This window comes from Lipotes vexillifer, unplaced genomic scaffold (assembly GCF_000442215.2).
Source record: "Lipotes vexillifer unplaced genomic scaffold, Lipotes_vexillifer_v1.1 scaffold1029, whole genome shotgun sequence".
In the NCBI taxonomy this organism is placed as follows: domain Eukaryota; kingdom Metazoa; phylum Chordata; class Mammalia; order Artiodactyla; family Lipotidae; genus Lipotes; species Lipotes vexillifer.
This window is the reverse complement of record NW_006789305.1, coordinates 690671-715223: the sequence shown is the minus strand read 5'-3', so window position 1 is coordinate 715223 and position 24553 is coordinate 690671. Positions and strand designations below refer to the sequence as shown.

The 24553-nt window shown below is 38.0% G+C and overlaps 1 protein-coding gene across 1 annotated transcript in view; it reads right to left on the bottom strand.

Annotated features, from left to right (window-relative positions):
* Positions 1-332: 332 nt before the first annotated feature.
* HIPK1 (homeodomain interacting protein kinase 1) overlaps positions 333-24553 on the bottom strand; it is a 32756-nt gene continuing 8535 nt past the window's right edge. Inside the window, exons 3-15 of the mRNA XM_007462478.1 lie at positions 18403-18522; positions 17547-17633; positions 16617-16801; positions 16108-16270; positions 15023-15248; positions 11092-11213; positions 10012-10146; positions 7249-7391; positions 6663-6842; positions 5964-6170; positions 4137-4378; positions 2343-2473; positions 333-1254 (exon numbers count right to left, since the gene is read on the bottom strand). Coding sequence (XP_007462540.1) covers positions 766-1254; positions 2343-2473; positions 4137-4378; positions 5964-6170; positions 6663-6842; positions 7249-7391; positions 10012-10146; positions 11092-11213; positions 15023-15248; positions 16108-16270; positions 16617-16801; positions 17547-17633; positions 18403-18522 — 2430 coding nt within the window. The 3' untranslated portion in view covers positions 333-765. The remainder of the gene's footprint in view (positions 1255-2342; positions 2474-4136; positions 4379-5963; positions 6171-6662; positions 6843-7248; positions 7392-10011; positions 10147-11091; positions 11214-15022; positions 15249-16107; positions 16271-16616; positions 16802-17546; positions 17634-18402; positions 18523-24553) is intronic.

The window sequence follows — 24553 nt, the reverse complement described above, 5'->3', positions numbered from 1 at the left end:
GTAGGTATGGATTCTCTCACACTAAGTTACCAGCAAATGGTGAGCTGCCTTTTTAACACTACTTTAATAATAAACACAGGAGCAACTGAGAGAATCCCAACAGTAACAGAGAGTAGTATGTAACCAGTTTTGCAAAAATAACAATTTCCCACTAAATATAACATGACATGAAAACAAAATTAAAACACTGTAAGCTTAAATGTCCCATTAGCAAAGGTAAAATTTTGGGGAGAAATGCGAGATAGTAAAATACAGACTTGTGCAAGCTGCTCTTAAGATAAGCAATTAAGTCTTGGTTTTTAAACAAGCAGAAAGTAATGATTTTTCTTTTCTTGTTATCAGATTTCAAGTCCTTCTATCAGCATTTTTCCTCTGACCAGCAATTACAATAAAATAAAGTTAAATAAAGAGGAACTTCACTTGTTTTTAAAAGCATTTATAGAAATCAAGTCAGAGAGAGAAAATATTTTTCAAAGGTTAACTTCAGAATGATCTCTCTTCCTTGGTAACTGCAGATGATGGGCATCTGAACTCTTCCAAATACCAAAAATGCTGTCACAAAAATAAAGAATTAAAAAATAGGGCAGACTTTGGGAGACTACAACAATGCAGTCAAAACTGAGACAGGTTCCCCAGAGAAAAGCCTTCTGCTTCAGTGGGCCCCTGCAGAGCAAGTTGCTGGCTAAGGAGTTTCAGGAGAGGGTGAGGGAGGAGCTCATCACAGCCCATTAAGAACTCTGACCCCTCCTCCCTCATACTCACCAACTACAAGTAAGAATACTGGCTGATCTTGGTAGGGCTCAGTGGGTATCCAGTGTAAATGGTTGAGCCTCGGGAAGACCCAATGTAAGACTGGGTGGCAAATTGGTGTTGGTACTGAGCAGGGGCCACGCTGGCAGAAGTGAGGAGACTGGGCCCAACACTGACAGGGACCTGGTGCACCAGAGTGCTAGGGTGGGTGGTATATGCTGCAGCATGCCTTGAGGAGCCCTGCGGGGAGAAGAGATGAGCAATGGAGCTGGTGGAGCCCAATGCAGCAGCAGAAGTGGGGGCAGCATACGTATACAGGTGAGGTTGGCTTGGCAGGTGAGCAGGGGCTGGGGCCAGGTGTGGGTGCCCAGTCGAATGTAGTGGGCTGCCATGCTGGAAGGCGTAAGGGGCTTGGGAGAGCGGGGCCACAAACGCCTGCTGCCTGCGGGGGGCAGGGTTGCTGCTTCTCTCCTGCGAGGTTGGAGCTGATGATGATTGCTGGTTCTGGAAGGAGGAAGAAGGAAGTGAGGAATCTTGAGGTCACCCTGGCTCAGGGCACCAAAGGCCAATTTGAGAGTTGAGGTTCTAACTCATACTGCTTCTGGGCTGCCATAGCACAGAATCTCCCAGACTGGCAATGCTGTCAGAAGTCAGCCATCCATCGCTCTGCCTCCTGGCAGAATAGATCCTAACCCAGCCCAGACAGCAGCAGTTTGCTCTCAAGTATGACAGAGGAAAGGGGGAAATCAAGAGTTCATAGGGTTACTCACTCCTGCAAGTAAATAACTGTCGACTCAACTCACCCTATTCTGGCGTCAGTGACTGAATTTTTCCTAACCTTTCTTCCTTGCCATTGTTTTCTCTAGCTCTCCTCTAAGTTCTTCATATCCCTCTTGAATTGTGGAGCCCAAGACACATTCACTAACTCCAACTTACATTTGCACTTGCATGTGCTCTCTCTCTCTCACACACACACACAACCACACAGTTACACCCTCATATTTACACTTTCTCACTACTAGTAGACATATCATACAAGCACCAGAATTTCAGCTGAGGAAAAAGTGAACACAAATAGAATAGTGACCCTCCCCACCCCATCAGAGGATCAGATGGGGAGAAAAAAGCCCCAAATCCCAGACTCAAGCACCATGTAAGACTAGAACCAGTTGATTAAGTATCCAGAAAGCTTTTTCACTGTCTCTTGCTTCAAGTAAACAGAGTAAGGCTCAGGTTATTTATGACCCAGGAGATAAAGAAAGAGAATCTAGTCTCAATGCATGTGGTGGTGCAGAACGAGGCAAGAACTAAAGTATCCTAGGCACTTTCTAAATTCCACACATTTCTCTAATCTTCCAGGATAGACTAGGGAGGTCTGATGGAAAATCTGGAACGTACATTCTGAACACATTTACAGAGGGAATGAAGAGACACAGCACATACAGATATGACACAGGCCATGGAACACCAAACTGTTTGACACAAAAGGGGCTTCATTTGGCTTTATTCAGCAGTCCAGCCAGAAGCAGGGTTCTCCAGAGAGTAACAATAGCGGGGGCCCCAAACAGAAGGCAGCAGCCCCTAGTGCTTACCTGGCTAAGGTTGAGTGGCTGTGCTGCGCTGGTGCCCCCGCGCTGAGCTCGATATCCTGTGGGGGTGATACAGCATCCAGACGACTGCCCACTCACTGAAGCCACTGGCTTGGTCTTACTGCTCAGGAGACCTAAGAAAGGGTCAGGCTTTAGTTATGAGCAGACATGGACTCAGTATCACTGAGCTAAACCTCAGATGGCATCATATTAACCAGTCCATGTTTGTATGAGGTTTGCAATAGTTAAGGTTTCATGTGTATCTTATTTCCTCAATTACATTTACACTAGAAGAACAAAAACTGTATCATCCATTTCTTTTCTGTCTTTCTACAAAGCTCCATAAAGATCTTCAAAAGGTTCACTTCAGTAAATATTATCTAATCTCCAGTAATGTGAAAGGTACTATTAGAAATACAAACACAAGTAAGACATGGTCCCTGCTCTCAAGGAGCCTAGAGTTTATGTAGGAAGGGATTAAACAAGTACAGAAATGACAATGTGAAGCTGAGTAAGATACTGGTAATATTTAGGAACATTTAGGTGTCAAAGGGGTTTAAAGGAAGGCAAGATTATATCTTGCTGGGCATTCACTGTCTTCAAATTCTAAGCAACTGCAGAAAGTGCAGCTGAATATAAGCATGATCAATTTTCAAAATTTTGCTTCCTTCTGTGGTCCCACTAGGAAAACTGGAGCATTTATTCAGTGACTTGTGGAGCAACCTATTTTCTTTGGACCCAATAGTGGACAGAGCTCCTAATAATGCTTCTCAGTAGCCTGGCATCAGGAAGTTTTGCCCTGTCTGCAATGGACAGTTGTCTACTTCTCAGGAGGAGAACCACACGTCGCCCTCAAACTAGAACACTGTTTATGTCTTCGGCAGTATTATAATTCATGGTAAAACACTAATTCATAAAAGTACGAAGAGATGGCTATATCGATGCCAAGATTTCACAGTCCTCGCCTTTGGTGTATAGAGTTGCCACTGGAAAAGAGCTGCCTAGACAAGGACTACATTTTTCTGGGCCCCCTTGCCCCTAGGTGGGGCCATGTGATGAGTTTTCACTATTTCCGGGGCTAAAGAGGTTAAAGACTGTGTGTGCCTCCTCCATACTTTCCTTCTCCTTCTGATTGGATGCCGAGGATTCCAAGGCTCTGATCCTTAACTCGCTGCCAAACCTACCAACCAGGAGCACTTGCACTGGGAACTCATGTGACTTAAGAAATAAATTTCTATTATGTTAAGCCACGAAAACTGGGGCTTGTTACTGCAGTTAGCATTTCATTACCCAATAACTGAACCCGGGAACCTTAACCCAGCATCTCACAGAGCAAAACAGATGGAGGTAATTTGGTTGATAATACAACCCACAAAAGCATCACTGCTATGCCACTGGGCGAGAAAAGATCTAAAGTACATATTGCTTTCCAAAAAAACTTTTGCAATCACTTTTAATATTATCAGTTCCCATTCATTTCTGGATTGTCAAATCTGAATCACCTGTGGCAAAAAAACCTGCCTGTTAATTCTCCCTGCCATCTAACAAAAGTCGTATCTACCTTCTCCCATCAACAGTGAGTGTATTACTGAGTCTACAAACTCACTTTTATATACACGGGAAGATAAACTGATGGCCAAAAACAATTTCACATCACAAGGAACTGATTTCCGAACTAGGCAATTTCTAGGAAAATCTACACCACTGGTCTGTACCATTGGCAAAAGTAGATTATAGCAAAGTACTAAAGATACACACATCAAAGGAGCATTCAACTCCAGCTGTGAAGAAACTCACCTGAGGCCTGGGTTGCTACAGTGCAGTCACCAAGCTGAGTTTTCAGTGGAGGTACAATGATGGTGCGGGTGCCAGTGCCATCCCCCACGACTCTGCCGGGACCCTCCGGAAGGGGTCCACTATTGCCCCGGAGAGCACTCAGGGTATCAGTGGAATATGGGCTGCTCAAGGAAGAGTCAGAGTCTGGAGAATCATTGACAGTGACATAACTGATGACATTAGACCTTGCCTTCAGGCCAGAGCTGGGGAGAAGAAAATACATGAAAATTCAACCCCCTTTTAGCAATGTTTCTTTGCTGGTCTCTGGTCTTCCCATAATAAAAATGATGATAATCATGATGATAGTAATAATAACAACAGTAGCAGCAACAAATTTCTGAGTGCTTATTATGCATCAGGCACTATTCTTACACTCTACACATATCTCACTGAATCCTCACAACACTTCCATGAAGTAGGTACTTTATCCCTGTTTTGCAGATAAGGCAACTGAGGCAGAGGGAGATGGAGATTAAGAAACTTGACCAAGGTCACACAAGTGATAAGTCATGAAGACAGGATTCAGATCCAGGACAGAATGACTCCAAAGTACACACCTCTAGCAACTATTCTATGTTGCCTCTTAGCCATTCCCATTCGCAGTTATTTCAACAGTATTCTTCAAACACCACTTTATTTTCATATCACCCTGCTAGACTACAAATGGTTCTTTACTGTATCTAATCAAACTTCTCACTATAGGTGTTTTTAAAAGAAGTTTCTTCACAAAATGATCCATACCTTACTAACTTTACCTTTTCCTTAATTTTTAATAGGCTTGCCTCCAGTCAAAGCAATCCTGCTGGTTATATAATTTTTGCCAGTACTAGGCCCCTTTTCTTCACTGGAAAGTTAACTTTTTGCTTCCCCAAATCAGTTCAATAACCACTTTCAAAACTTAGTTTCAAGTCTATTTACCATTTGTAAATAGCCATTTGTAAATACCATTTGTAAATAGCCCTTTTGAAGTATTTCATTCTAAATTTACTCGAAATTCAAGTTCATTTAAACTTCATTTACACGTGATTCTGTTAAGTCTCCTAAGTTACTTTCATGCGTGAATCCTTCCTCCTCAGGTAAAAGTAGAGTTATTGCTTCCTCTATATGCCTAACACCAAAAACGCAATGAAGAAGAACACAGAACAATCAAGGCAACTGACTGTTCACACCAAGAGAGGTGTGTATCACAGTTCTTACATGTATCCTATCTCTCTTAGTTAACTGCCCAATTAAGGACTTGGATTAAGGTGCTGGGATAAGAGGAAATAATCTGGTACTTAAATTCTTAAACTGAATGACCATATTGCAGAGGGGGGAAAAGAAGGTAGCCCTACTTAAAGTTCTACCTCTTCCAAAGAGGTCTGTTCAGATTAAAAAATTACACGAATTTCATATAATCTCATATCTACCAACTTGTTCCAATTAATTGTTTTTTACATGCTTCTGTTACAGTATCTGTTTTCAGACTCTATTAAAGGCAGGGGATAATGTCTGTAGTATATAATGTGCATTCCAAGCCAGAATAGCCTGACAACGTAATCTATACCTTCCATCTAATGTATCTGAACGACTGATTTAACTGATGAACATGTATAATATTACAGAAAACTTGACAATGCTCAGTTATGGAAACTTGAGTGTTCTGGCTCACTCATCCACGGCCATGCTTCCTAAATACCCCTTTTTAGTTCTTCCTTTCATAGCCAAAATTGAGCCACTTGTGTGAAGCCAACAGACTAAGACCAAGGGCAGGAGCCACAGAGCTAGGGAACCATTCACCTGTCTTACCTATTGGGCTTATATTTGTTGTCCTCTTCCTCATCAGTGTCACTGCGGATAGTGATGACACTCACAGGAGGGCTGGGAGTATCTGGAATGATGATTGGCTGATGCTGATCTTGTACAGGGACTAGGGAATTATAAGAAGATGTGGTACGAAGGGGGCTGCTCCCAACCAGAGAATAGACTTGAGAAGGCAGAACATCCAGAGAGGACCTGTAGGAAAAGGTCACAAGAAAGATCACTCAGTGCTTGGTCCCCAAAACTAGGTATCTTTTCCCCAGAACTCTTTCCAATTTGCTCTTTGATTCCTTCTTACCAAATCATTAAGCCAATACACTTAACTATAAAAGTCCCAATAAAAAATAAACTAACCACTCTAGCCAGGGTTTCCAGGACAAGAACACCAAAATTAGAATATAGATTTTATTTTTGTATGCCCTTTACCCCGTGGTTAAATTTCACTCTGTGAAGTGGGCAGAAAACTAAAAACATCAGCCAAAAGAAGCCTGGATTCAAAGTGGCAGCAGAGAGAAAGGATTAGCATAACCAGAATACCTCTGTATGCATGCCCGAAGGTTAGCTCTTTTCAATTTGGCAGCTTCTTGCTGCTTCATACCAAAAGTGTCTATACTCCAACACTCTAAATGCCAGGCGACATATCTTTCAAACTGGCAGTTTTAAATATCAGCCCTAACAGAGACTTACTTAGAAGAGACTGGAGCAGACTGTTTATTCTTCTTTGAAGGGAGGGAACTGGATTGTTGTCTGACAACATGGGCAACGCCAACATTAAGGGGCTGAGCAGTGGCCAATGTCACATGGTTAGTCAGCAAGGATGGCTGCTGCATAATAGTGCTGTACTGGTTGCCATGAGAGTGGGCGTTCCTGTATCATCAGAAAGAGAAGCATGAATGCTGAAAACACTGGGAAGTCAGGACCAAGTACGTACTAAAAGCAATTAAAACAACCAAATAAAGCTGTCTTATTTTTACAGTTGGGCACCTGGATTATAAGGCTTTAGGGCGTTTCACTGTATGGTTTATTGCATAACACTTTCTTTAAATCTGAAGTAAATAATTTCTGAACTTAGAACCTACTGTTTTCCTGCATTCAAAGTTTTCTTATAACTCCGTCTCCTAGCCTGATATGGATTCTTTTCTTCAAGGATTTCACACAGAGCTAAATCTCTCCTTTCCTTTACCTTCTTCCTGTGTCACCAAATCCTCAAGTGGTCCTTCCCTAAGGGATCTGCCCTTGCAAATTCTCCCAGAGAGGAACACAGGGCACTTGCCTCCAGTCTGTGAGCTGCTGGCCACTGCCCATGGCCTCTGGAATCACTGCAGTGGGCTGGACTGAGTTGTGTAGAGCTACCCCAGGCAACTGTTGCCAAGTTGAAGGCAGGAGAATTTGTTGGGTTCCTCCAGGCCAAGCCTGCTGTAAGGAAACAAACACAAAAAGATCCAGACTTGACTCACTCTTGGCTTTTTCTTCTGTTTTTTAGATGAAAGAAAAATTCATAGCTTAAAAGAAGTTTCTTGTAGATTGTTAACTTGCAGAGATTTAAAAAAGAAAGGTCAGAGGGGCTCAAGGTTACAAGTCTTATGAACAGGGAAAAAGAACACGCTGCCTTCTCTTGGCCACCTCCATAACCTGACCACCAGGGTATTAAAGAAAAGAAGATCCCTGTGGTTAAGAGTTTCTATTATACTGCAGAGTAAAGGAGTCTGAAAGTTCAGAAGTAAGCTCTAGTTAAATGCTGGAGTAACATTTTTGCAAAGAGTCTAAAAACATCCCAAGAAAGAGTTAAGACAACTCCCCTGAGATTAAAAATAGGAATTTAAAAATTTGAGTGCCAATCAGATAAAAGACATCAGGTCAATTCAACCCATAAAACAAAGAGGAGAATTGTTCCTTTTTAAAAGGGTAGTACTTGGAAAATGGAGCCAGATGTGGATGACCAAAGGCCAAAATCCTTTGGCAAACACGCTTAATGCCAGCAAGAGAAAGCTAACTTCATTTATAGCCATGTGACAGCATTTTTTTAAAATGCAATAAGAAAAATATTTAAGAAATAAATGCAGCGTACCATATTTTGTTTTTAGTAGTTTCCTAAATATGCATCATTTGTAGAAACATAACTCGTCATAAAAACTAATCACTAAAGGAAAATACATTGTTTGTAGTTCTTAACAAGCCATGCCACTTGCAATAAATAGCAACAAATATGTTTTCTGTACTTCTTATGGAAATTGTGGCATTTCCTAGAAAAATAGGAACAGATTTGAAAGTCTGCTTTTTAAACCTGAATTCCACAGTACAATCACCTACAATGCTTGGGTACATATGGTTCTGTTTCTTGAATTCCAAACTGCAAGGCCATCAACACACTGTTTTAAAAATATTTCTGCAAGTAACAGATCCACTTGTTACAAATACTGGTTCCAAACAAGAAGCCTTCAAATCAGAGAAACTGCAAACACGTCTGCTACCATAAGCAGAATTCAAAACGAAACAAAACAAAACAAAAAATAAGAGAGTATGTTAAGTCACACCATGCGTCTTTCCATAAGCCAACACCTGCACAAGACAAAGCATGTAGTTTAATACAAAGCAAGAAGTAACATTTCAACGTGAGGCAGAAATCTGGCGTTCCAAGCGACGAACTGTTTTGACAGAGGAAGAACAAAAATATGCAAAGCTTAGCAAATGGCTAGTGCAAACTTAAGAGAAGCAGCAAAGGAGAAGTGTCAACTAACATTCCCAACCTCAAAACTATAGGTGTGCAAGTTAAAACCAGTGGCTTGGATCAGTCAAGTTGGAAATATATCTGACTCCCTCACACTCAGGGCTTATGCTTATGATGTAATTAATTTGGCGGTGACAAAGACTCTTAAATTGAAAACCAAAGAAATTCCAGCAACTAAAGTATGTATTCTGAAAGTGTTTTTCACTCACACGAGTCCTTGAGAAACAACAAAAGAAATTTAAAGCCACTCTGAAAGATGAACAAATATCAGGGGTCAACAGTATCAATTAGGTTTTCGAATGCTGATCTAATTTTAAATTTTAAATGATAAAATGCCAGATGTCAAATAAATAATACTAACTCCCCCAAATAAACCAAACACATCCAAAAATCACTATTAAGGTTATAAATGCTAAAATATATCTCAAAGTCCTATTTGTTTGTTTTCCTATCTCTAAAACCCACACTACATTTGCTGCTATATTTAATAAATTTTCCCCATGACTTTTGATAACAAAGATATTCTTGCATAAAGTTTTTCAGTATAAATAGGTTTTTTGTATAAAGACCTATTTGTAAAATAATTTCTCCAAAACCCCTATAAACGAGTTCACCTTTGATTTCAACCAACAAATGAAATATGATCTAAAAAGGCTCTAAAGGGAAGATGTTTAAATGGAAGATATTAGCTGCCACTGATCATAAGTGGCAAAGAGTTATCTTCATGTGTTCAGAGACGGAAAGTTAATGTCAACTAATAAGGAAATAAAGTAAGAGCATTTTAAACATTTCTACATACACAAAAGTTTTAGAAGCTTAAAACAGTCAATAAAGAAAGAAGCTAACTTGCCAAGGAGTTCCAATTTTGGCCATCCGGTACCTGTAGCAGAGCCAAACTAAAGGCCATTTCCTTCATTCTCAAGGTTCAGAGGGTAAAAGATAGAGCAGAGAAACAGGTAACAGTGTTGAAGCTCTTCTGAGGCTACACCAAGAGCTTTTATCACACTAGGCTGGCAAAGAAGAATCAAGGGGTCTGACCCCTTTCAGAGCCACACTGAACATCAGAGTCAAACAGTGCTTCAGCAAATGTTGGGGAGGAAAACAATGAGACATTAAAGATGTAGCAAGAACACAGCCACAAGATGGCACATGCTTCCATGCCCTCTGCAAAGACTAAGTTAAAAAAATTTTTTTGGAAAAATGAGAAAACCAGAAGAAAACAGAACAAAAACAAACAGGAAAAAGTAAAATAAAAAGAAAGAAACCAAAGAAACTCCGTTAGTAACACAATCAAGCGAGGGGAATTACCAGTACAGCGGCAGTCTGTTCAACCAGCGCCGGCCGGCCGGCTGCGCAGCTCAGAGTAAAGGGCACCGCATACTGCGGTGTGATGGTGGCTACTTGAGGGTGGAGAGTTGCTACCATTAGTGGTGTACAGCTTCCCTGAAATGTAGATTAGGCAGGTGAGTGAAACAAACACGGAGGCAGGTTATCTGGATTCAGAAGGGTTTTCATTCCCCCCAAGTTATTACCAACAATAAGCAGTAATTTCATATCACTTAAAATGCATGTACCAAACACAACTTTCCCCTTCGACTCCGCACAGCATTGGACCACTAGGTCAAATGTCAATGGCCTAAAGCAAAAAAGTATGGGAATCCTTCTTGGGCTGGATTCAGAGGATCAGTTTTAAAAAACTCAGTTAACAAAGGCATGTATTAAGAATTCTTCCTCTTCCTACTCACAAAATCAGGGTTTTGGATTTCAGATTTGCTATGTGTCACGGGCCACAAACATTTATACACAGAATTAAAAATATAGTATTTGTTGCTTATATGAATATTTCATGAGTTTCTTGACCATCTTAGCTGCATTTTGCATGGCAGGGATAAAGTTTTAAACCTTTCTACAGCCTAGTTAAACACAAGGAATGAAGGAATGTAATACTCAAAGAGGCATCCTGATATAATCCAGCCTCTCAACTGTGATGAAATTCTCAAAGAGTGAGTAACAGGGACACTAAGAGAGCAAAAGGGGAAGCTTTTACTTTTAGAATCAAAGTGTTGTTACATGTGTCCTATATCTTTAAGGGCATCAAGATAAAAAATTAACTTCATCCCACAAAATTAAATTTACTCAGTAGACAATTTCTCAAAGTCTGGATATTTATGTCTCCAAGTCTAAGGAAGTCACTGGCAGAGTTGCAACAGTGTTAGGAATGAGTATGTTATTCCATTATAGATGTTTCATTTTAAGTCCACTGAATCATGACCAAGAAAGATCTTACAGTCAAAGCAAATACCATTTTCTAGGACAAAATAACTGATTCTCAACAGTGCTTCAGAAAACTTCAGCACTATTGAGTATCCAAGCTGCTCTGTCTTTTACCTGTGTAAGAACTCCCGACTGTATCTGTAGTGGCTGAGCAGCTGGTGCCTGGGGTACAATTGGCACAGCATTATCCATCCTCACAGGGAATCCAGAATGCTTTGTTGTTGCTTGTAGTCCAGCTGTAAAAAGTAACATCACAGTTATATTGCTTTGCTAGGTCTGGGGGTACTGCTTGTTCGGGGGTTTTGGGGTTTGTTTTTAGCTTTTTGGTTCGAAAAATCTACCACCCAGGTTTTAGTTCTAGACACTTAAGACAAAGGCGTTTCACCGAAGTCTGGGAAGTTAAGAAAAGGGAGACTTGATTCCTTTCAGGTTGGATTAATGGAAAGATGCCTGAAGAGGGAGGGCTGGCTTCAGGAAATTCAAAACTTTTTTTTTTTAATCCAACAAAGCTTAAAACACAACACTCATCCCACTCCCATTAACAGTAGAGGCAAAAACAAACAAACCAAAAACCTTCACTTAGTAAGTTATGTTCAGCTTTTAATCCTAGAGGGAAAAAAAAAACCTTAAGCATTTAAAAAGTGTAATCTATTAAAAGCAAAGACTTTATAACTTCTGGTTAATTAGATAAGAAACATTATGAAAAGCTCAATAATTTATTATCTTAGTTACACTTTTATTTAGACTATTTTAAGGGGATGTTTTTACCCAACTCCTCAAAAATATATAACCTAGTTCACAATTTAGTCATATATTTTATCTTTAACCAGTATGTGAACTGAAGGAATTATGCCTAGGATAAAAATATTTTAAAAGTAGACATTGTGGTTTACAGAAGCACTTTTTTGTACTTATTTTAGAAATCTGCTCTCATCACTGACAGCTTTCTAAAGCTCTTCTCTAGCTAATGGAAAGCTAGGAAAATTAAGAACTTTTTGCTGCCTTTAGAACAGTGACCATGTCTCTTTATCATTTTATTCATTATCCTCTGGGCACAAATGTTGAATAAATGTTTCCTGCAATCAGGAGTATCTCATTCTGGGGAAAAGAGGGGCTCAAGATAGTTCTCCCTTTTGCCAAGACTTGAGAAGAGAACCTTCAAAACTTTCTTTTAAACCTACCCTATCAAAGCTTTCAACGTAAAGAATTTAAGTTTCTATGATGCCTCTGATTCACTGATGCTTGCGTTTTGTTAAGTGAGGATACAGCCATTTTAATTAGAATATTCCTTCAGTGACACTTTCTAGGCTATCACCAACGAATTTCTCTGAATATTACTATGGAGGTATCAAATGAGCATAACTCATAAACTCTAATATTGTTGTTTTCAGCAAGTTGTCTTCCAATTTTGCATTTCAGTAATTTAATTTAGTAACTAATTGTCACATAGGAAAACATAATCCAGAAATGTACAAAGTAAAAGAGACTAGTAAAATCAGAATTACAACACTCTAATAATAACTTTTTAAAAAGTGCTACTTACATAAAAAGAAAAGGAAACAAATCCAGGTATCCAGATTAAAAAAAAAAAAATTGCCAGCCATTCTTCCTAAGGCAATGCTATCTAATCAGAAAGCTAAGTAACATCAAGGATTCTTGTCTATATTTCCATGGCTAACTACAAGACAACATTATTGCCAATAGCCTCCTACGGCAAAATTTAGGAAGAAATGTTCACTATAGAAGCTCATCTTTGTGTCCCAGGATGATGAAATAAAAGAGGACAAAATTACAGAATTATAGTTTCCACTGAGCAAACTGTCTATTTTGGTCAACTGGAATACTATAGAAAGTAGTATTTATATACTGACCCACAAATGTGACTCTAAATAAGTATTAGATTGCTATAGTAATTTAGGCTAAGCCACAGCAGTCAAGCTAGTTTAAAACTAGCTTTTGCAGGGAACCCCAAGTGGAAACAAAGAATTAACAAAAGGCAACACTTTGGGAAGGTTCTCCCTGAACCCTGAACTTGGATTAAAGTTTTGTTTTTATTATTTGTGTTTTTTTTGTTTTTGTTGAATATAGCCCTTTAAATTAAAAAAAAACCATGAAAGTATGGCAAGAAGAGTAAAGCTGTCAGATGGATGAGGGTCTATTCTCCTCTAAGTGTAGGCATCTTGTGAAAGAGCAGATGGTGAAAGAAAAGTAGGCAACCTGGTACAGAGGCCTGCTGGGCAGAAACCAGCATATGGCTGTGGTTGGCAAATGAACCGACAACTCCCTACAGCTCTTTGAGTTTAGACACTGCAAGGCAGTACAGAGTATAACACTTCAAGATGTATAAGCTATGGGCCCACTGCCTGGGTTCAAAATCATGGTCCTACTGCTGACTGGGCATAAAAACTGGGCAAATGAGGGAATCACGATCAGTTTTCTCACCTATAAATTGGGCATAATGACATTATCCACTTCCCAGGGTTGTTTGTGAGTATGAATACATACATGTAAAAGCACTTAGAACATTATCTGGCATGTAGTAACTAATACATATCAGTTTTCATTACTGTCTTCATTTTAAAACTCCCTTTCATTTGTAACTTTTAAAATTTGCTCTATCTAGCTCCTCAGGTTATTTAGACTTCCTAAATAGGAAAAAAATTTCCAAAGCTTATACTTCCCTAATTATACCAAAAGGGGTTAAACCACTTTTCCCCTCTACCGCTTCTCCTTACATTTTGTTTTGTTAAAGGAACTAAAAGTTATTCTGCCTCATCTCTTAAATATCATCTGAGAAGAAGCAGAAAATTTCAGTCGCACATCTGAAAACTGTTCCAATGAAACTCACTTTGGGAAAGGTGAAGGGGAGAGGGGTGGCTATTTGCTAAGTTCAGTAGAAGAATCACTCAACATATGACAACCCAAAGTATAGAATTTACTATTATGAAGGATACGAAAAAAATAATTGGGTAAATTAGGCTAAATTTGCATTTACAGGTTTTGAATCTGCTCCTCCTCTCTCCCTGTGGTTTCTCCCTGATTTACATTGCTATCGCTTTCCTGTCCTCCCGGTAATCTCTCAATCTCCCCTAGCCCCTCTTTTCCTTCTGCTTGCTCTGACTCTGTCAGAAACCAAACAAACAAGAGTCACAGTCAGTAAGTAACTGAAGTAAAAAGATAAAAATGCTAACGGCTTCTATGTGAACTGCTATAAGAAACCTGAATCCTGGTTTATTCCCAGAGGGCATGACATTGACTTTCTATTGGGAAAGTCAAGATGTCATCAGAATATATCCTTAAAATAATTTATTTAACCTTTTAAATAGCTCACCAGATCAATAAACACGGAACAACAATGAGAAAATGAGGAAGGATGGAAATGTAAAAATTAAAATCTTATTGCAACACATCAGATGAGAGCCCCCTTCTTCAGCTATTCTGTTCCTCTACTGACAGGAGTTTGCAGGAACAATATAATTCATAAGCTGAAGCAGATAATCTTAATGCCTTACCCACACAAATACCTCAGCTTGTAAATTTTTCAGTTCAATAATTATCTTTACTTCTGAATGTAACTTAAGAGGTTTCTACATTCTTAAACATGATTTTTACATTTTTTAATAAAATTACCTTTTATTTGGAATACTAATTTTATTTTATAATGGAATGATAGAGGGAATAAGATTCAATATATAGCAGTTCTGTTTCCAACAAGTTTTTTCAAGATGTATATACTCTGCACATTGAGAGATACGTGTTTATGCTAGATATAGGACATCAGTACAAGGTCTCAATGGGCAAGAAAACTGGTTATCAGGCAGTTCAAATAAGGAAACATTAACTGAATGCCTACATGTCAGATAGCATCATAATTAGACAAATAACCAACGTAAAAAAGATCAACCTACTTCCGTTATCTTCATAATCAAAGACTGAGTTTAAACTTGTCAAAGATCAAAACTAAACAACTAGATACTTACTTAGGATCTGCCTAAAGCAGGTAGGTCTGATATATACCATATGATATAGGAGTTTCCCCACTTACTTTGAAAAGCAGGTGGACATACTATAAATGTTTGTTGGAATGGATCTGTCTGAGTGCAAATCTGGGTGGTTCCAGGCTGCAAGGAAACACCCTGCTGGGCAACTCCAGGAACTGGTGCTGCAGATGATGGGTACAAAGCCGACTGGTAGTTTAGCAGTGAGACATCTGAATTAGCCAGAGAAAGAGTAGCAGCTGCTGCAGTAGAACTGGAAGCTAGAACACTGGCCTAAAAACAAAAGGATACTGGTATAAACATTTTTACATACATAGATTCTATCCAGAAAAACTAAGAATGAAGTTTTAAAATGTAATGTTAACTGTCTTTGAAATAACTCTCTGCTTAAGAAATTCTTCCTATCTCTTAAATTTAAGGTAGATTATAAAGCTGAAAAAGAAAACAAAGAATAAAAAAAACAGTCCTGCTCTGGTTGAGGCTATATAAATAAACCCCTACCTCTTCTTTCTTTGCAAAGTTACTGGATGTGAGATCCCACCAAATCTCATATGATCTTCCATTTAGAAAGTAGACCTAGCTAAGAAATTAGGAAACTTATATCTTCAGAAACAAACTTAAATGTAAATATCACTGTTTGGCAAACAAATGCAAAACCACTCTTAAATTATTGGAATTCAAAGAAACAAAGAGTAGATCAGTAGTTGGTGGGGCAGGGTAGGAGATGGCTGGAGAGGTGGTCAAAGAGTACAAACTTCCAGTTATCAGATGAGTAAGTTCTGAGGACCTAATATACAGCATAGAAAAAAATGATTGGGAACACCTTTCGATACATGTAATGAGAGCTATCTAACAAAAAGAGAGTCATTTGGCTGAAGTCAGTACAATCAACAGCAGTAAGTAGTATAGAAGCCAGGTTCCACTTATTTGGCTATGCTAAGACTATGAGGGCATGGATTAGGCCTTTATATTTAATTTTTGTCAGCACATGATGTGTAGGTATTATCAGTCTGAAAATTCTTACGAAGCTACAAGACCACCAAAGTAAAGACTGGTTTCTTTACCTCAGCCTGTACTCTTGCTAGTTTTTATCCCACTTAGGTCTGAATTCCCAAAATCATTTACTGAATACCTGATTGTGCACTGTATTGAGTTGGTTGCTGAAGCTCATGGTTAGATTTGTGCTTGTATTTGGGGCAACATGCGTGGTGAAGGGACTCTTGATCTGACTCACTGTATCATACATGTGAACCCTCCGTTTGCAGATCTCCATGTTCTGAAAACAAGACTTAACACTGAAAAAAGAGATTAAAAATTCAATGAAATAAATGCCGAGATTTAAACAGATAGCAAATAACTCAAGATAAATACAGATCAATGGTTTTTTACCCCTGAGTACTTTCAGGGAAAATGAACCAAGAGTTTTTATAACCATAAAAAGGAAAAATACACATCTAATTTTTTTTTTTTACACATCTAATTTTTAATCTCATGATTTTTCAATGAGAAGGAAAAGCATCAGTAAGCCAAATATGCAAGTATCAAAGCCACTACTCTTGTGACACTTCCATTTAGCTGTAAGATGGTAACTCAACAGAAAACCACATCATGGCAAAATGCCCCAGACCATACTATACTCACTGATTGCTATGTGGAAAATCCAGAAGGTGAGTCATTGTCACAAACTGATGGTTAAGAGTTTTCAGAGGAGTAATTCTCTTATCCGCATCAATTGTTAGCATTTTTTTTAACAGATCTATGTATTCTCTTCGATCTGCCTTCTCTGCCAACATATCTGTTCCCTCTAAGTCTGTGGACATGTTCACCTTACAAGGAAAATTTAGAAATATTATACTTCATCACTTAACCTTTAATGCTGACATTTAACATGTGCACTATGTATACATATTTATATATATAATATTCATATGTATAATATATGTGTGTGTGTGTGTGTGTGTGTGTGTGTGTGTGTGTGTGTGTGTGTGTATATATATATATATAGCTCAAGAGAAAAACCTGAGGAAATTTTTTCACAAATGGAAGCTCTTCCTATACTGTCTAATTAAAATCTTCAATTTGGTTCAGTTTGTTGGTAGAATAAAGCTGAATAAGCTATTTTCATTCAAAATCCAGATCAAAGGAGTTAAGTAAAAATGATTGTTATTACTTAAATATAGTTTCTATTGCTGAAAAGATTAAATGACATAGTATGTGCTTAAACAGAGTTTGGAACAAAAGCACTAAATAAATGTTAGCTCTTATGTAAGTATTTATTTAGTAGAAAAAATAGACAAGAAAGGAACCTTCGTAAATAATATTTCAAAATACTGACATGCAAAAGACTAGTTAAGCAAAAGCAAAGGAGAAATATATAATTCTAAAAATATCCTTTGCTAGGATTCAAACATTCTTTCAATATGTGGAAGAATATTAATGTATTTATGTAAAAAATGGAAACATATATTAGACGATAACAAATTGAATCTATCTTTAATATAACCAATGGAAGTGTATCTCTGATTAAAGAGATACATAAATGTCTGGCTTTCTGAAACTTTCCATACTTACCTGAGCCATATCATCTAAACAATTAAAAATGTACTTTCGAGCTTCTTTTGATTTGATCCCAGTCTCCAATTCATGTTCTTCAGGTGTCTACAAAATACAGATTTTTTAAAAATTCCATCTGTATGTTTTCACCTCTTATTCTAAATTAAAGTCAGAATACAGAGATACAAGTGTTGTCACCTTGCCAACCAGAGATCACAAACGTGAAAGTAATTTACAACAAGAAAATCTTCTGGTAGAGAGATGGGACCTTGATACCTGGCCACCCTTTCAACAATGATAAAATAAATGTGCAAGCAATGATGTAGCACAGTTCCTGAAGAATGTCAGTTAAGAAGAGACATTACCATTTTTCTCTAAAAGCCACTTTCAGATGAAACAATATTTCAAATACTAACTATTCAATAGGCTCAGAGACAGAGTCACTGGGTTAATCAAATTACTCAGACATCTATTTGTTTTAAGAAAATATGTAAGGTCTTAATATGGGCAGTTATAAAATTGTGTTGTTTTGTCATATTTATTGAGAATTCTCTAAAAAACAGCCACTACTAAATTACTCTAGTTCTTCCTATCACTTAATGATAAGCACTACTCTCCATACCCCCTTCTTAGCTGCTGATTCAAATACATAAAATAACCTCAGCCAACTGAACTGGCATTTAATGTTTTGTTTCTTTAACTAAGGATAAGGCCATACGGGTACAATGATATAATTTCTCAAAGTATTTGCTCCTGCAAACGAACATTCCCACTGTCCCCCCTTCACCTCAAGAACTTAATGACTAAACTTTGAATTCAAATTGGAATTAAGGAGTACAGGAATGAATAGTATAGTATAGCAAGGGAGTCAGACCTTAAGCCTCCACAGTGGGTACCCCAAATTAGGATCTCTGTTGAAAAACCTGGTTGTTTTTGTTCCGGCACTGAGAAGATATTCAGCTGGCAGGCCTTGTGTTTGTGAAATGTAACGAATCTGAAATGTCAAAACCATCAAAACATTGATTTGGAGTGAAAAGGTAAATTATTAAAAACTTTTACACTAAAATATTATAAATATTAGCTCTAGTCAAAAAAAAAGAAAGGTACTGCAAAGAAATTAACTATTTGATCAATACAAATGAAATTTATCTGTAGATATATATGCTAACCCACTCACAGATAATTCCCAAATATTTATTCAGTAACTTCCTTGTTACTATACCTGTTATTTACAAGGAAAACTCAGTTTTGAAAATTTTCTGTGTGACCTTTTTTGTTTTTTTGTAGATTTCTGATAGAGTTCAAAAAACTTTAAGAAATTTCTAGGACAGAACAGAATAGTTTCCAACAAACTATTTTATGAATTACCAAGGTTTTGTTTGTTTGTTCATACATTATCAAATTTAAGAGATTAGGAAAAAATTTCCATAAACCTCTTCCTTCCTTGGCTACTCTAGCTCTTGTCAATTGTCCCCACTCTAAATTGCTCATACCATAAAATTAAACTATTTAGTTTCTCTATCCCCACATCAATAAAGGGCAGGTACTATGTTCATTCATTCAATTTTTATTTTTATTTTTAGTTGCATTAGGTCTTCATTGCTGTGCATGGGCTTTCTCTAGTTGTGGCGAGCAGGGGCTACTCTTTGCTGCGGTGCACGGGCTTCTCATTGCGGTGGTTTCTCTTGTTGTGGAGCACAGGCTCTAGGCGCACAGATTTCACTAGCTGTAGCACGCAGGCTCAGTAGTTGTGGCTCGCGGGCTTAGTTTCTCCGTGGCCTAGAGAAATGTGGGACCTTCCTGGACCAGGGATCGAACCCGTGTCCCCTGTACTGGCAGGCGATTCTTAACCACTGTGCCACCAGGGAAGTCCCCATTCAATATTTATTGAACACCTACTTTGAACTAGACTAGCAGTTCTCAAAGTGTGGTCTGGGGAACACTGAGGGGTCCCCAAGATCCTTTCAGGGAGTCTATGAAATATAAACTATTTTCATAATAATACTAAGAAGTTATTTGCCTTTTTCATTCCTTTCTCATGGGTATAGAGATTTCCAGAGGTGATGTGTGATGATGTCATTGCTCTGATGGCTAATGAGACGTGTGCCTGTATATTCTTGTGTTTTAAAAGTTTCCCAGTTTGGGGACTTCCCTGGTGGCACAGTGGATAATACTCTGCACTCCCAATGCAGGGGGCCCAGGTTTGACCCCTGGTCAGGGAACTAGATCCAACATGCATGCCACAACTCAGAGTTTGCATACCACAACTAAGGAGTCCACATGACGCAACTAAGGAGCCTGTGTGCCACAACTAAGGAGCCCACGTGCCACAACTAAGGAGCCCACGTGCCGCAACTAAGGAGCCCACCTCCCGCAACAAAGACCCAGTACAACCAAATAAATAAATAAATAATTTTAAAAATAAAAATAAAAGTTTCCCAGTTTTATTGTTCACATTTTTGTTTGCTTTCACAATTCTCCCTATCCAAAAAAGCAAACTGCTTCTTTCCTGACCTACTGAAAGTAAAACAAGAGGTAATTTTTTTAACCATCCCCCCGCTCCACATAAGAATGGCTATATTTAATGACGAAATTAGAAAGAAACGTTTAAGCAAGGAAATCTTACTTCTCACTTCTCCTCCCCAAAAATTTCAGTTTTAATTTCTAATGCAATATATATTAATAGATATAAGCTATATAAACAGGGCTCTTTGGGGTCCTCAACAATTTTTTAAGAGTGTAAAGCAGAGGTCAGAAAACTATGGCCTACAGGCCAAATCTGGCCAGCCATCACAAGACAATTTTAGAAAACAGCAGGATATCACTCTGAATCTGTGAGAGGTACCTAACTGGAAGCCAAAATACAGCATTGGCAAAATAGAAAAAAAAAAAAAAATTAATGTGGATGAGAACATTTTAAATGTGAACTTCTTTTCCATACAAAAAGGGAATTTAAAATCCAGGATAAAATCTGTACAATGAAATACTATGCAGACATTTTAAATGATAGGGTAAAAGTATATTTATCGACATTGTAAAGAAAGATATTTCATAATATACTAACTGAAAAAGCAGATTACAAATTAAATATGACCTCACTTAAAAAAAATTACACTTCACTGATTCTAAGAGGCACATTTTTTTCACATTAACATCTTTGAAATTAGGATATGTCTTAAAACTGATAGCCATGATAAATCATGGTTTAATTGGAAGCATTCTTTCTTAGAGGTACAGAAAAGTAGTTCATCTCTCAATCAACAGTGTCTTAGATTTGATGAAACACAGTATATGTATTCCTCTACGTCCATAAGTTTATATATGAAACATATCTATATGTAGCACATATTCATTCATTCTTTCAATAAGTACTTATTGAGCCAGGCAGTGGTGATTGTTAAAATAGACATGGTTCTTGCTCTCATAGACTCTGCAGTCAAGTGAGGGAAACAGACACTGAATGCATAATTCAAACTGAATTGGCATCCTGAAGAAAATAAACAGGCTTCTATAAAAATACATAACAAAGGAACCTGACCTAGACTGGGGACTGGTGAGGAAAACACCCTTGAAGAAGTGACACGTTAGCTAATAAATGAGTAGGGACTGACTAAACGAATTGAACGGGTGGTGGAGAAGCATTCCAGACTAAGAGAACAGTATGTGTGAGGGCCTGTGCTAGAAGGAAACATTCTTAACCAGTGCTGAAATGATGCCAGTGGGGCTAGTGCAAGAAAAGCAAGAAGAAATGGTATAAGATCAAATCTTGAAAGGAAGAGAGGAAGAGGAGAACAACCCAGGTAGAGGCTCAGAGGCCATATTAAAGATTTAGCCCTTAATTCTAAATCATGGGAAACCACTAAAGAGCAGGGGAGTGGCATGATCAAATTTGTGTTCTGAAAAAAAATCACTCTGGAAAAAAGACTAGAGGGAGGCCAGAGTAGATAAAAGGGAAGTTGTCTAGTGGCCCATGTAAGTGATGAAGACAGCCTGGACGAGGGTAATAGCAATAGGAAAAAATGAGTATAATCAAGAGGCATTAGGACATACATGGTCAGGAGATACATGCATGTCCATACATGCATGTGCGCACGTGTGCGCGCATGTTCGCTCTCTCTCTCTCTCTCTCTCTCTCTCTCTCACACACACACACACACACAAACTGCAAAACTACATTTCCCTTCATAGAATTTAACTCAATTGTACTATATTATTATTTGTGTGATTATTTACTTAATGTCTATTTCCCACCACCAAACTATAGCCTCCATGAGGGCAAGGACAATGTTTTATTCAGCACTGTACCCCCAGTAACCAGAGTACCTATGACAGTAGTCAATAAATACATACAGAAAATTAACAAATTAAATATATAAATAAATACAAAATATACCAAAACATAACAGGTTACCTTTGAGGGGTAGAACCACTACAGGTTGAAATTTTTGTCTCTTGGCTTACTGCATCTTTTCTAATTTCTCTACAATAATGCACTTACAAAATTAAAACATTAAAAATGTTTAATATTATAGAATGAAGAGAGTTGAACTGTGAAAGTAGAATGGGAACTATCATACAGATACTGCTTTTCACATAGCTTAAAATAAAGCAACAACAAAGGCCCCACCTTTATGCAAACAAAGTATTATTGTCATTGGTTTTTTTGTTTGTTTGTTTGTTTTGTTTTTGTTTTTTTGCTGTACGTGGGCCTCTCACTGCTCCGGATGCGCAGGCTCAGCGGCCATGGCTCACAGGCCTAGCCGCTCCGCGGCATGTGGGATCTTCCTGGACCAGAGCACGAACCCACATTCCCTGCATCAGCAGGCGGACTCTCAACCACTGTGCCACCGGGGAAGCCCTCCCTTGCTGCTTTTAACGTTTTTTCTTTGTGTTTAATTTTTGACAGTTTGATTAATATGTGTCTTGGCATGTTTCTCCTTGGATTTATCCTGTATGGGACTCTCTGTGCTTCCTGGACCTGATTGACTATTTCCTTTCCCTTGTTAGGGAAGTTTTCAACTATAATCTATTCATATATTTTCTCAGACACTCATAGAATTAGCAAGACACTCAGCGATTCTACTTCTAGCTTTATGCCCAAAGAAACGGAAAACAGGGACTTAAACCCTGGTACACCAATATTCATAGCACCATTATTCACAACAGCCAAAAGGTGGTAACACCCCAAGTGTCCATCAACAGATGAGCACATAAAAAAACGTGGCATATATACATACACACACACACACACACACACATACATACATACACACAATGAAACACTGATCAGCCATAAAAAGTAATGAAGTTCTGATACAGGCAACAGCATGGATGAAAAACATCATGCTAAGTAAAAGAAGCCCAGCACAAAAGACCACATATTGTATGTGATGAATATGCTATGCTAGAATAGGCAAATCTATACAGACAGAAAGTAGATTACTGGCTCCCAGCGTGGTGGTGGGGTGGTTAGGGAAGAATGGGTACTGACTGCTAGTAAGTACTGGGTTTCGTTTTAGAGTCATGAAAATGTTCTAAACTGATTGTGGCTATGGTTCACAACCCTGTGAACATACTAAAGACCACTGAGTTGCACACTTTAAATGGCTGAATTATACGGTATGTGAATTATATCTCAATAAAGTTGCTTTTAAAAAAACTCAGCTGTAAGAACAAGGATCCTGCCACAGGAACCTTTTTGTATAAGCAAAGATGCATCAAGATAAAGTATTCCCAATCCTGCTCTACAACAGCAACACCCTATTTATTCATTATTAAGCATGGGAAAAAAACAACTTGCTCCTACAACCCATTTCCACATCTGTGCACCAGGCAAAAATTCTCAAAACTACTATATCATTTCTTTACAAGGTAACCCCTCATTGTACCTTAGCTTCTAAATCTAATTTTATTTGGTTCTACTTCCTAGGAATATTTACAATGCAATCTGTTTACTAAGGTTGAAGAGATGCCACAAAACATTTGGCCTAGGAATGGCACTTTAGAGGCTATAATTGCTCGGAGCAAGGTTTCTTAATCAGGGGGTCCACGAATTCCCTAACTTTGTATATAAAACATTGTGAGCATATTTTTCTGAGAAGATCCACAGCTTCATCAGATTCTCAAGAGTCTAAAACCCAAAGAGGAGAATCAATGGACTGGTTCAAGTAACTGTGGTTTTGCATCATTTAATCTCCCTCACACTTCTTTGTTGTTGTTGTTAAAATAAGGAAGGTGGTTCATGTCTCACAAGGTGGATGAAAGACTGAAAAATTACAAAGCTCAATGTAACTGGTTACTTATCATATGAACAACTCATTTTTTATGTCTCACTCAGAGACAAATCCAAAGAGTCAAATATTTGGAAGTTGGTAGATGTTACATCTACTGTAAAATGGACTGAGGAGTCAAAATGCCAGGTTGAATAGGGAAAAACACTATTTTGCTCTTTCCTATTTTAATGGTTCGAAATAACCATAGAACCATTTTTTTTTAAAGAACAAAAAATGAGAATTCACAATTTACTTCAATGGCAAAACTTTTTTCCTTAGGACCAGTTTCTTAGGAAGTTGTAGCATATCTTCTAAAGCTTGTCTGTTTTGAAACATAGATAATTTGTTACAATACTTTTCAACTCATAAGATTTCCCTCCTAAATCCTATGTTACAGAGACCTAATACACATCACAACTTCTAGGGTCCAATGTGTTTCAGTATGCAGAGTAATTACTTCAGTGTGTGTCATGTATAAAAAGGAATAAATAGCACTGAATGAGCCAAAGTTTGCTCTTAAAATTCCAACTTCACATCCTTACTCTACTTTCGTATCCTAATTCACAAGACATATTGGCTGACAAGTTAAGTCTCTAATAAATCATTACAGACCTGGAAAAGTAGCAATCTAAAGTAATATAAAATAAAATCCTTTTTAAAGTTTAGAATTGCAAATATAACTTCAGACTAAGAAGCAGGTAGAGAAAATTCTATTCTTTAAAAAATTATTTTTAATTGGACTATTCTTTCCCT